The sequence below is a fragment of the Trachypithecus francoisi genome, unplaced genomic scaffold, assembly GCF_009764315.1.
Source record: "Trachypithecus francoisi isolate TF-2019V2 unplaced genomic scaffold, Tfra_2.0 Lachesis_group6, whole genome shotgun sequence".
Classification (NCBI taxonomy): domain Eukaryota; kingdom Metazoa; phylum Chordata; class Mammalia; order Primates; family Cercopithecidae; genus Trachypithecus; species Trachypithecus francoisi.
Window position 1 is genome coordinate 116,208,472 of NW_022681471.1, and position 13,435 is coordinate 116,221,906.

Consider the following 13,435-nt stretch of genomic DNA (forward strand, 5'->3'; position numbering starts at 1 on the left):
TTTATAGGAACCTAGGGAACCAAGAACTTCCTAAGGGTACATATGGGGATCTCTGTTAACATTAACCTTTTGGGAGACCAAAGTATTACCTTAGCTTATATTATACATACGCTGCTACTTGAAGTCAAAATATATCCAACCAGAGTTAGGAAGTGGGCCTTTTATTAATATATTACCTTGCTTCAGATTTTGACTGTTTCATTAAAAACCAAACAAAAAAAACTGCCATAGACAACTGGTTTCTGAAGCAATCTCCAATTTGGTATGCTTACTTTGAGTGGCCTTAGGGAAGGAATGAAAAATAAATAAAATATGAACATATATAACAAATGTTTTAAAAACATATTTTACAAATACAGCTTTAAGAATAAAGAGATGCCTAAGTTTGTTTGCTTTTTAATGCTTTCTGTGGATACTTCATGCCACCAACTTTGTGTTTCCTTACACAGGAAATGCCTCTACAGAGAGGAATGGGGTTTCTTTTAGTGTTCAGAATGGAGATGTGTGCCTTCACGATTTCACTGGAAAACAGCACATGTTTAATGAGAAGGAAGATTCCTGCAATGGGAAAGGTCGTATGGCTCTCAGAAGGACTTCAAAGCGGGGAAGCTTACACTTTATTGAACAAATGTGATTTCTTGTAAAATCAAAGCATGATGCTTGACAGTGTGAAATGTCCAATTTTACCTTTTACACAATGTGAGATGTATGAAAATCAACTCATTTTGTTCTTGGCAACATCTGGAGAAGCATAAGCTAATTAAGGGCAATGATTATTATTACAAGAAGAAACCAAGACATTACACCATGGTTTTTAGACATTTCTGATTTGGTTTCTTATCTTTCATTTTATAAGAAGGCTGGTTTTAAGCAATACATTAAGAATGACTCCTATAAAGAAAACAAAAAAAGGTAGTGAACTTTCAGCCACCTTTTAAAGAGGCTAAATTATCTCTGATAACATCATACAAAGCAACTGTTGACTGCAGCCTGTTGGTGAGTTTAGTTGTGCATGCCTTTGTTGTATATAAGCTAAATTCTAGTGACCCATGTGTCAAAAATCTTACTTCTACATTTTTTTCTATTTATTTTCTACTGTGTAAATGTATTCCTTTGTAGAATCGTGGTTGTTTTGTCTCATGTGATAATTCAGAAAATCCTTGCTCATTCCACGAATTCTAAAGCTCCTTTTGGAGATGGTATGGGATGTGAAATACAGAAACCTCAGTGAAATCAAGAAATAATGATCCCAGCCAGACTGGGAAAATGTAAGCAGACAGTGCCACAGTTAGCTCATACAGTGCCTTTGAGCAAGTTAGAAAAAGATGCCCCCACTGGGCAGACATAGCCCTATGGGCTCATGGTTTGGCAAACAGAGTGGAGACCATGTTTTAGCCCCACTCACCCTCTTGGGTGTACGACCTGTACAGCCAAACACAGCATCCAATACGAATACCCATCCCCTGACCGCATCCCCAGTGGTCAGATTATAGAATCTGCACCAAGATATTTAGCTTTATACCTTGGCCACAGAGAGGGATGAACTGTCATCCAGACCATGTGTCAGGAAAATTGTGAACATAGATGACGTACATACACTGCTGCTTCTCAAATCCCCAGAGCCTTTCAGAACAGGAGAGTAGACTAGGATTCCTTCTCTTAAAAAGGTGTATATATATATATATATATGGAAAACAAAATCATATTGCTGTTCTTTAAAAGGCAACTGCATGGTACATTGTTGATTGTTATGACTGGTACACTCTGACCCAGCCAGAGCTGTAATTGTTTTTCAAATGTGTCTTGAAGAATGCATAGTGACAAGGGGAGCAGCTATTGGGAACAGGGAACTGTCCTGCACTGCTATTGTTGCTACATGTATCGAGCCTTGATTGCTCCTAGTTATATACAGGGTCTGTCTTGCTTCCCACCTACATCTGCTTGAGCAATGCCTCAAGTACATCCTTATTAGGAACATTTCAAAACCCTTTTAGTTAAGTCTTTCACTAAGGTTCTTTTGCATATATTTCAAGTGAATGTTGGATCTCAGACTAACCATAGTAATAATACACATTTCTGTGAGTGCTGACTTGTCTTTGCAATATTTCTTCTCTGATTTATTTGTCTTGTATTTAAATGTTAAAATCAAAAATGTTAAAATCAATGAAATAAATTTGCAGTTAAGATCTTTAAGTTTGGTAATTTTCACAAAGAAAAAACATCTGCAGTCTCTTTCCCTGGCGGCCTGGCACGGAAGTGGTAGGACATGCTGATTAAGACAAACACAATTGGGTGGGCATGGTGGCTCACGCCTGTAATCCCAGCACTTTGGGAGGCTGAGGCAGGTGGATTGCTTGAGCACAGGAGTTTGAGACCAGCCTGGGCAGCACAGGGAGACCCCTGTCTCTACAAAAAATTAAAAATTAGTTAGGCACAGTGTTGTGTGCCTGTACTCCTAGCTACTCAGGAGACTGAGGATGGAGGATTGCTTGAGCCTGGAAGTATGGGCCTGCAGTGAACCACGATTGTGCCATTGCACTCCAGCTTAGGTGGCAGAGCGAGACACCATCTCTTAAGAAAACAAACATGACAGTAACATCTTTTGGAAAACAGCAGGTACCCTGTGACTGTTAAATTAGAGCAAGGGTTGCTCTGTCTCATGAGATCAGTTTCTGAGGTCTCCTTTCCATTTTCCCATTACTCTTTCAAGATTATCTCTTCAACACATTGACTTTGGCCAGTAGGCAATGTACAAGACCCAATTCAGATCTCATCCAAGTATCTGCTTCTTCAGTGTCAAACAGGACTACTGAAAAGTGAGAACAGGATTTGGGATTTCTGCATTGCTGGTTAGCATGTGGGATCCCCAAATATGGGAAGCTGACCTCACCCTTGCCAGGGTCTCTGAGCAATCTCTTCTTCCGAGGTCCTCAGCTCCCACAAAGATGCCGAGTACTAAATTCATAAGGAAGATGTGAGATCTTCTAGATTGGGGGAGGGGTGAGCTCTCAGAAATCAATCCCCCAAAACAGATTATATAACCAAAAGATACATAAAAGGATGCACAATGTCCAGTATCCTTTAGGTCCCACCCCCTTATTTTTCCTATTGTGTCTCTGCTGTGGTCCTTAGGCTGAATTCTCTCATCTATTTTTCTTACTTTAGACAGACATACGGCAGGACAGAGAGTGTTTCTGAGTAGCATCTTCCTTTGTGTTTAAGATTGATCCCACGATCTGAGACACTATTGTAAGGAAACAGAGGTGGTGCCAATATTAGGAGGCAAGGAGTGTCAGGGCAGAGGCCAGTATTTAAAGAAGTATTTCCTCAAAATATTGGAGTAGTTTTGGTTTTTTGTTTTGTTTTGTTTTGTTTGTTTTTTCCTCAAAACACACGGCAGTCATTAACCCCACAAAGTCTGCTGACTTCAGTGAGCAGCATCATGATCGTTCTTACAGAAAATGGTGAAGCAAGACAGGCAAGCACCTGTAGTCCCAGCTACTTGGGAGGCCGAGGCAGGAGGATCACTTGAGCCAGGGAGTTTGAGTCTATCCTGGACAACATAGAAAGACCTCGTGTCTTTAAAATAAACAAAAAACGGTGAAACAGCTTAACTTGGGATACTGAGTGTGTCTAACGAGGTCAGCTAGGAGTCAGTCAGTTTGTCGAAGGCCATTTAGAGGACGATCTAATTTACTGCATAGCCAATTCACAGAGTGGACTTGTTTGGTGTCATTTTGTCTCCATAAGAGCATTTTAAGGACTCTTTAGTTTGTCTTTGTCTCTGCTCCTTGCTGTTCTAGTTGGAGTCCAAAGGACAGGAAAAAGGAAAGACTGGGTAGGCATAAGAAGAACATAATCTTCAATTTGAGGAATTCTTATCAGTATATACTTTTTTTTTTTTTTTTTGAGACAGAGTCTTGCTCTGTCACCTAGGCTGGAGTGCAATGGTACAATCTTGGCTCACTGCACCCTCCACTTCCTGGGTTCAAGCAATTCTCCTGCCTCAGCCACTCGAGTAGCTGGAATTACAGGCGCCTGCCACCATGCCCGGCTAATTTTTGTATTTTTTGTAGAGATAGGGTTTCACCATATTGGCCAGGCTGGTCTTGAACTCCTGACCTCAAGTGATCCACCAGCCTCAGCCTCCAAAAGTGCTGGGGTTACAGGTGTGAGCCTCCGCGCCTGGCCAGTATATACTTTTTTCTTTTCATGTTAATCTCCAGGTACAGCATCAAGAAGTCAGAGCAGGCAAAAATGGAATATATGTTCTTTTAGAATATATTCTTTTAAATATATTCCTCACTGTAAAGAAATCTTACGTTCCCTGGTGTTTCCTCTCTTTATCTGTCAGTCTCAAACGAACTACAGGAAGCTGGAGCAGAGACAAATTCAACATTCTTTAAAATGTAATGAAAAAATGATTTCCAGTCAACTAAATTATCATATAAATAACTAAATTTGGTGAATTGGTCATTTTCAACAAACTCATTCAGAATTGACCCTTTGGGTCAAAGATGGAGTGATTTTCTTTAGAGCCAAAGACCTGAACCCTACAAGAGAAATATTTATTGGTTTCCACCTTGGATGTTAACACGGGGCTCTCTAGAAACTAACTGGGCTGAAGCCTCTGTGGCAGGATGATGGCAGATCCTCTGGTTGGGGTCAGAAAAATGATACATGGTGCTACCCCAGGGTCCAGTTCTGGGTTTTCATCTTTATGGAGATCACGAATCAGCTTCAGAAACAATAACATTCCCTATCATTATACTATATCTGATTCTTGACAAATATTTGAGAAATGACTTGCAGACAAATGTCTATTGAGTGATAACCAGAGAATGGCTTTATGGATATGGGGACCAAGATATGGAGGTTTTGTACCTCAGGGATATGAGGATACTAAAATATGAAACTGATTATTATATAGCACAGCTTACTGGTCCAAAATGAATCACTAAAATGTGCTTCGAAATTTAAAAGCTAAAACGGAGTAGCCTTCCTTCTTGGTTTTATCCCAGAATTTTGAGCTTATTGAAGAACATAGCTTAGATGTTGCTATGCAATCGTATAGACCAAAGCCTAAGCATGTAGACTGCCTATACACCAAAAGGGGTGCATGTGTATATAGCAGAATTAGCAAAGAATGAAGTCAAGAAACTGGAAATATTTCTATACTAGGTGGAAATGCCAGATAAGGAGCAAAGATCAGTTACTTCCCGTGTGGCTGCAAAATCAACTCCTAAAGAAGGACCCAATGGGCCGGGCGCGGTGGCTCAAGCCTGTAATCCCAGCCCTTTGGGAGGCCAAGACGGGCGGATCACGAGGTCAGGAGTTCGAGACCATCCTGGCTAACACGGTGAAACCCCGTCTCTACTAAAAAATACAAAAAGCTAGCCGGGCGAGGTGGCTGGTGCCTGTAGTGCCAGCTACTTGGGAGGCTGAGGCAGGAGAATGGCGTAAACCCGGGAGGCGGAGCTTGCAGTGAGCTGAGATCCGGCCACTGCACTCCAGCCTGGGCGACAGAGCGAGACTCCGTCTCAAAAAAAAAGAAGGACCCAATGGAAACAAAAGCCACAATGAAAAGAAGCAATGATCCCAGCTTTTAGATGCAGATAAATACATGAAAATTCTAGCAAGAGTACATATTCAGACTCCAAAACATTTAGTGATGATAACAATGTCTAGTTTTATTCACTCCTAGACCACAGCAAATTCTTCATGGAGGCACATCACATGGATCGCTGCATAATTCAAGAGCCAATATTAAGAAAACAAAGTATTATATGAAGTAATACGTGAGCTGATGAGGGGTTTGGCGCTTTAGTTGAGTGACAGAGTAAAGCCATAGATTTATGTTCTGGAATATGTAACATAAACTTGGTCAAGGACCAAACATAAGGGAATGCAGCTAAGCAGGACTGATTTCATTTACTCATGCGAGCAACATTAATTGAGCTCCAACTATACGCTCAACACTGTACCAGGCATGGTAGGAGACACCAAAAGACTGTTTCAATGAATAACGTACATTCCAATTAGGAAAATATGCCTCATCCACACGTGAAAACATAAATAACAACAGGAGGCAATACATTGTGGCCAAGTGACAACGAAATTAGTTATGATTTATTAAGTATTTTTCTACTAGCCAGGCTTGTGCTAAATGCTTTATATTCATCCTCCTGATCTTAAGTCATCCTGTGAGGTAGGTGCTATGATTATCCCCGTTTTACAGATGAGAACACTGAAGTTCAAACATGTAAAACGGGATGCAAAAGGTCATACCACTTGTAAATGGCAGAACTGACATTTGAACTCAAATTGAATTGACTCTAAGTCCTAAGCTCTTACTAAACAAATGGCTATAGAAATTCAGAAAATGGGGAAGGCTAATAGACGAGCTGAGCTGGCCGTTAAGGGAAAGATAGGCTTCAGTTAGTCAAGGAGGAGGAGGAAGAGCCGAAGGGGTCAAGCATAGAGTAAATGCATGGAGACTGGCAAAGAGCGTGCGGAAACAATGATTACAGTAGTCTAGCTGTCCAGTGAATTCCTATGTGGGCCAGATATTGGTGGATAATGAATACCAGGTCGAAGATTGTGAACTGTGGGTTATCAGCAGCCACGAAACATTATAACGAATGCCAAGTTTCAAGCTGTAGACCTGTGGGAGATGAACTGCGAACCTGCCCGGGGAAGCGGCGCCCAGGTGGCTAGGGGAGGGGTCACAGGCGCCAGAGGTGTCGCTGGGGCACCTCTCCGGGCCTTCCCCCTTTTTCTTCCGGGCTGGGTCCCGCTACTCCAGTTCCGCTAGGCGGCGGAGACGGGACCGGGGCGGGACTACAATCTTGACCCTCAGAGGGGTGCCCAGGCGGCCGCGGTGGGCGGCCCTCTTTCTCCGGCCTCGGGTGGGATTGGCACCCGTCTCGGGGGGGCTCCTCACTACCACGCAGGGAAGCCAACTCGTTCCCCGCCCGGAGCCGGGTTCCCCCAGACTCCCGCGGGCAGCCTCCTTTTTCGTCCCCCCCCCGAGGCCGCGACTCTGAGGGTTCCGCTCTGCGGCGGAGGCGGGGCCGGGGATGTGGGCGGGGCCGTGGGGGTCGTTCCAGGGCGCGGGGCGGGGCCACCTCCTTACCTGTGCCCCTCAGGGCTCCAAAGGTTCCACTCCGTGGCGGGGGCGGGGGCGGGGGCGGGGGCGGGTCCGGAGGGCGGGTCCAAGGCGCCCAGGTGGCCGCGACGGAAGGGCTTGTTTCTCTGGCCTAGGCTGTGGTTGGCAGCCGGCCGGGGAGAGAAGGGACTCAGGGAGGCAACCTGGTTCCCGCCCGTTGCTGATTTCGCAGCGCTCTCCCGGGCCGCCCCCTTTTCCTTCCCCCTCAGGCCACTACTTGGAGGGTTCCGCTCCGCGGCGGGGGCGGAGCCAGGGGCGGGGCTGAGCGCGGCCTGGGCGGGCTACCCGGCGGCTGGGGTGGGCGGGCGTCTTCTTCCCGCCCGAGGGACCTCCTCGCGACCGCCGGGACGTAAAAGGGGCTTGGCAGGGGCGTCCTCGCCCCACGCCCGAAACCCGGTTTCCCGCTGCTCCCTCGAGCGTCGGGAGCCCAGCAGGCCTGGCCGAGGCGGGGCCTTCGTCGCTCCAGCCCCCGTCCCCGCCTCCGCGCCTCCCCACCGCGCGAAGCTCTGGTTGACTTGCTTTCCGACCGGACTTAGGGGCTAGCGTTTAGAAAAGTCTCGACCTCCTCCAGCCAGGTCCCATCCTGAGAACTGTCTAAGGCTGTGAGTGTCCGGGAACCAGACCCGCTTGGAGGCCTCAGCCCTGACGTCCCGCGCCCACGCGGCAAATCGGGCACTACGGCCCGGGAGCGTCTGGGAGATGCGGAGCAGGAGCAATTCCGGGGTCCGCTTGGACGGGTACGCGCGGCTGGTGCAGCAAACCATCCTGTGTTACCAGGTAAGGAGGGACCGCCCCACAGGGAACGCGTGAAACTGCCCTCTTGTGTCACTCATTCTCCTTCCCAGGCCTCTGGCCCTCTTGTGACCCGAGACCTTGCAATTAAGAGTTTGCTATTTGAATCTAGTCCTTGCTAGCTAGTGATTACCACCCCGTTACCACGCCGTGCTCCTTAAGATTCGGGGGACCTAACTGTTGCTACGGCTACTTTTCACAGAATTCTTTGGCCATTGTTCAGGATGAGAATGAGCCTCCTCCGTGCCCGGGGTCCAAACTGCCTGTTTTTGCATTGACTTTGCTTTTTTTGGACGAGAAAATAGGTGTGGGGGTTGGGGGGGGCGGTTGGACAGACTACACTGAATGAGAACAGTAGACAGGAGTGAAGAAGCTCCTGAAGTTGACGCAGGACTCTGCAGTGTGGGGAGACAGCTACTGTCCCTCCCATGAGCTGCCTTGGTGGAGACCCACCTGGAAGGCCCTTTGGGGCTACTTTGGTTGCTGTTTTACAGATGAGAAAATTGTGGAGGCCAGAAAGGTCACTGCATGTAGCAGGTCAGACCCAAAGGCTCCCAAACTCACAGGGTCCTATGACACTGCCCATGTGGTCCGAGGTGTGACTCTGCCTGCTGTGCTTTGTATTCCTGGGCCAAAATTATATGTGGGTCCATCAGTGTAAGACCACTGAACTATTTTTATTCCTAGTGAAGACAGCAGCTATGTTTCTTGCCCTCAATCAACAGCAACTATTTATAGGGCCTTCAAAGTCAACGAAGGCAGTGGCATTCAGCGGTTAGAGTCCTGACCTGCAAGTTGGGAGCCATGGTCATTTCCAAGGCACTGACCGTTTTCCCTTCTTAGCTAATTTCTTAGCCTTGTTTCCTCAGGAAATATTTGTGGTGTATCTGTTATACGCAAGGCACTCTACAAAGTGCTGGGGTTACAAAGAATAAATGATCGTAGTGCAGTAACATTTATGCATAGGGTATAGGTCCAAAGTCCTTTATCTGTTTTCTTTGTTGTTGTTGTTTGTTTTTGAGACAGGGTCTCACTCTGTCACCCAGGCTGGAGTGCAGTGGTGCGATCTCGGCTCACTGCAACCTCTGCCTCTCGGGTTCAAGCGACTCTCCTGCCTCAGCCTCCCGAGTAGCTGGGACTACAGGCGTGCGCCACCACGCCCAGCTAATTTTTGCATTTTTAGTAGTGACGGGGTTTCACTGCGTTAGCCAGGCTGGTCTCGACCTCCTGACCTCAAGTCATCCTCTCACCACGGCCTCCCGAAAGTGCTGGGATTACAGGCATGAGCCACTGCACCTGGCCTCAGAGTCCATTATCTGAAATCCTTTGGACCAGTTGTGGTTTGCCCATCAGAAATGTTTGGCTTTTAGAAAGGTAATATGCGTACAACGTACTATGTATGCCATAATAACTGCAGCCAGATCTGGGCAGCACCCCTTCATCAAACAGGTTATTACTTCCACATCAGAATATAGATATTCACATAATTTCAGTAAATGCTGAAAAGAGTTTCACATTAGTTCGGCTCATCTTTTGCCACCAAAAGAGCTTGCTGCAAACTTACGAAAACACTAAATTTTCAGAGCTTGAGATTGCACATGAAGGATGATGGTCTTTATTTTGGGAACTTTGAGGAAGGACCCCTCACCCAGTTTGTGGGAGCCGGAGAGGAGTCCTGGAAGAGATGATGTTCAAGTTGAGAGTGGGAGAAGTAGTAGGCAGGCAAATGAAGGTCATTTTTCCCCTTCCTCCTTGGAGTATATTCTAATTACATCTATAAAGTGTTTTAAAATCCAAGTTGAAAAACCTTTCCCGTCATGACTGTGATGGAGGGGGCTTTAAGGATTGCTGATGAAGCTTGGTTCTTTTGTCAGACTTGGGTTTGAATCCTCTGCTCTGCCTTGAATGACATGTGTGATCTTTCTTGATCCCTTCTGAGTCCATGCCCCCATCTTTAAAGTGAGGATAATAACACTTGCTTCTACTGAGTGTTTCTAAGGAAAAAATTGGTGCCTACTACCTTGTCTGGCACCTACTGGGCATCAGTAAATAATGGGTGCTCTTGGTGGTGTCATGACTTTGATAGAGGCCACACGTTTGTGCCCAGGCCTCATGGTCCTTGCAGGAGTACTCTGGCTCATGGTGCGCCCTTTCCTGAAGGTCCTGCTACAGCTCCTCATTCCTTGAGCATAAATATGTCTCCCCATTGATGCCAAGAGAGCCTAAGTACAGAGATCTCATCAGTTTCCTTCCTTTGCATCAAGCAGTGGCCAAAGGCATGAAAGGTACCCTTAAGTCCTTGTTGGTAGAAGACTTACTGCAGGGCCTGAGCCATCCTAATAACCCAACTATCTGTCCAGGCTTGCCTTCCCTCAGAAGCGAAAGAATTGTCTTCTCATGAAAGCAAATCTGTGAGATTGGACTTTCCTCCCCAACATTTTAATGATTAAAAAAACGTTGTGTGAGCCTTTAGTTGTATTTATTTTGGGGGTAGTTGGTGAGTAACCCTCCTGTTTGCCCTCTTTTTCCCTTCCTGTGTCGTCAAGCTCTTCTGGCTAACCAGGATACTCCCAGCACAGTTCTGCCGGGTAAATGTCATGCATCCACAAGTGCAGAATTGCACCCATTCACCCCCACAACTAGTGTACACAGTTGTAGAGCCCTAACCCATTCAAGGCCTCATCACCTTCTCTGAGTAATCTTAGGCAGGTCCCCTAACTACTCTGGAAAAACGAACGAGCACTCTTATGTTATGTATATTTTACCACAATTTTAAAGAAAATGAATGAGCTGCACGAATGGTTTCTAAAGTTTATGCTGTATCTCCCCACCATCTGTAGATATGTGCAGATGTTTAGGAGGCATTTTTTTAGTGTCAGCTGGTAACAACTCTGAACTCTGTTTCTGATTTGCTTTTTAAATTGAGATCAATTTACATTGGTTTCATTTGTTAGAAATCATTTTGCGTTAACTATGTCAAGCTAATCAGCTAATCATCATTTGAAGGTGTGGCCTGCCCCGCCACACCTGCGGGTATTTCTCCTCAGGTGGGATGAGAGACTGAGAAAAGAAATAAGACACAGAGGCCGGGCGCGGTGGCTCACGCCTGTAATCCCAGCTCTCAGGGAGGCAGAGGTGGGAGGATAGCTTGAGCCCAGGAGTTCGAGACCTGCCTGGGTAATACAGCGAGACCCCGTTCTCCACAAAAAGGAAAAAAAAAAAAAAGACAAAAAAAAAATAAGAAATAAGACACAGAGACAAAGTATAGAGAAAGAACAATGGGCCCAGGAGACCGGCACTCAGCATACGGAGGACCTGCACCGGCACTGGTCTCTGAGTTCCCTCAGTATTTATTAATTACTATTTTCACTATCTCAGCAAGGGGAATGCGGCAGGAGAACAGGGTGATGCCCCCATCTGTAAAGTGAGGATAATAACACTTGCTTCCACTGAGTGTTTCTAAGGAAAAAATTAGTGCCTACTACCTCGTCTGGCACCTACTGGGCAGCAGTAAATAATGGGTGCTCTTGGTGGTGTCATGACTTTGATAGAGGCCACACGTTTGTGCCCAGGCCTCATGGTCACAAAGGGGAGAAGGTCAGCAGGAAAACATGTGAGCAAAGGAATCTGTGTCACAAATAAGTTCAGGTGAAGGTACTATGCCTGGATGTGCACGTAGGCCAGATTTATGCTTTTCTCCACCCAAACATCTCAGTGGAGTAAAGAGTAACAGAGCAGCATTGCCGCCAGCATTATCTCACCTCCCGCCACAGGGCGGTTTTTCTCCTATCTCAGAATAGAACGAATGTACAATCGGGTTTTATACCGAGGCATTCAGTTCCCAGGGGCAGGCAGGAGACAGTGGCCTTCCTCTTATCTCAACTGCAAGAGGCCTTCCTCTTTTACTAATCCTCCTCAGCACAGACCCTTCACGGGTGTCGGGCTGGGGGATGGTCAGGTCTTTCCCGTCCCATGGTCCCATGAGGCCGTATCTCAGGCTGTCTCAGTGAGGAGAAACTTTGGACAATACCCGGCTTTCCAGGGCAGAGGTCCCTGCGGCTTTCCACAGTGCATTGTGCCCCTGGTTTATTGAGACTGGAGAATGGCGATGACTTTTACCAAGCATACTGGCCTGTAAACATTTTGTTAACAAGGCACATCCTGCACAGCCCTAGATCCCTTAAACCTTGATTCCATACAACACATGTTTTTGTGAGCACAAGGCTGGGGCTAAAGTTATGGATTAATAGCATCTCAAGGCAAAACAATTGTTCAGGGTACAAATCAAAATGGAGTTTCTTATGTCTTCCTTTCTACATAGACACAGTAACAGTCTGATCTCTCTTTTCCCTACAATCATTCTTCCGTTAGAGGCAATAGTTGGTTCACATAATTTCAGTAAAGGCTGAAATTATTAATTAAATTATTAAATATTAATATTAATTATTAAATTATTAGTTAAGGTAACATCTTAATGAATTCCTTTTCCTGTATCTGTGAAAGAGAAGAACTTTTCCTATTAGTCATTTGCCAGATATACTTGCTGCTAAATATTATTTGGATCTTTAATGCAAAGAATGAAAGAGTTGTGGTTACAAAAAGGTCCTTTTGCAGATTTGCTTTTGTAAATATATACTCTAGGAAGTATCATTAAACATTTGTTGCCTTTAAAAAAAGAAATTTTTAGATTGTTTTGGCTCAAGTAAGAAATATGAACTTTGTGCATTTTTTTCACTAACAGCTGTTTGAAGGCTCCTTAATAAAAGTATTAAGTATGAAGTGGTGATAAGAGAATATGGATCAGAAGGAAAAACAATGGTCAAGGCAGTGTTCACTGTAACGACAGATTATTTGGTATAATAAAGCAAATAACTAAGAGACTGGGACAGTAAATACTGTTATTTAATGGCCATGGAATTTTAAATGAGAAAAATGGAATAAATAAAACATGGAGTATGGAACAAATAGTAACAGTAATAAAGAGGAATTTGGGAGAGAGTTTAAAAAGATATAATTAAGTACTAGAAAATAATAATATGACAGAAGAATAGGAAGAGACTGGAGTGAAAGTGTTTTTTTGTTTTTTTGGGTTTTTTTGAGACAGTGTTGCTCTGTTGCCCAGGCTGGAGTGCAGTGACATGATCTCAGTTCACTGCAGCCCCCACCTCCTGGGTTCCAGCGATTCTCCTGCCTTAGCCTCCGGAGTAGCTGGGATTACAGGTGTGTGCTACCATACCTGGTTAGTTTTTGTATTTTAAGTAGAGGTGGGGTTTCACCATGCCAGGCTGGTCTTGAACTCCTGACGTCAAGTGATCCACCTGCCTTGGCCTCCCGAAGTGCTGGGATTACAGGCGTGAGCTCCCGGCCAGTAGTGAAAGCATTCTAAGGGCCTTATCTCATTAAGAAGGATGATGAAGGTATTATCATAGCTTTTAAGATAAGAGTTTGTGTTTAAGCATTACTATTACTATATGT

At 45.2% G+C, this 13,435-nt stretch overlaps 2 protein-coding genes across 2 annotated transcripts in view; both read left to right on the forward strand.

The window, feature by feature from the left end:
- Nucleotides 1-634, forward strand: part of ADGRG2 (adhesion G protein-coupled receptor G2) — a 97,403-nt gene extending 96,769 nt beyond the window's left edge. The window contains 1 exon segment of the mRNA XM_033202001.1: nucleotides 450-634. Coding sequence (XP_033057892.1) covers nucleotides 450-634 — 185 coding nt within the window.
- Nucleotides 635-7,745: 7,111 nt separating this feature from the next.
- PHKA2 (phosphorylase kinase regulatory subunit alpha 2) overlaps nucleotides 7,746-13,435 on the forward strand; it is a 92,916-nt gene continuing 87,226 nt past the window's right edge. The window contains 1 exon segment of the mRNA XM_033202000.1: nucleotides 7,746-7,945. Coding sequence (XP_033057891.1) covers nucleotides 7,868-7,945 — 78 coding nt within the window. The 5' untranslated portion in view covers nucleotides 7,746-7,867.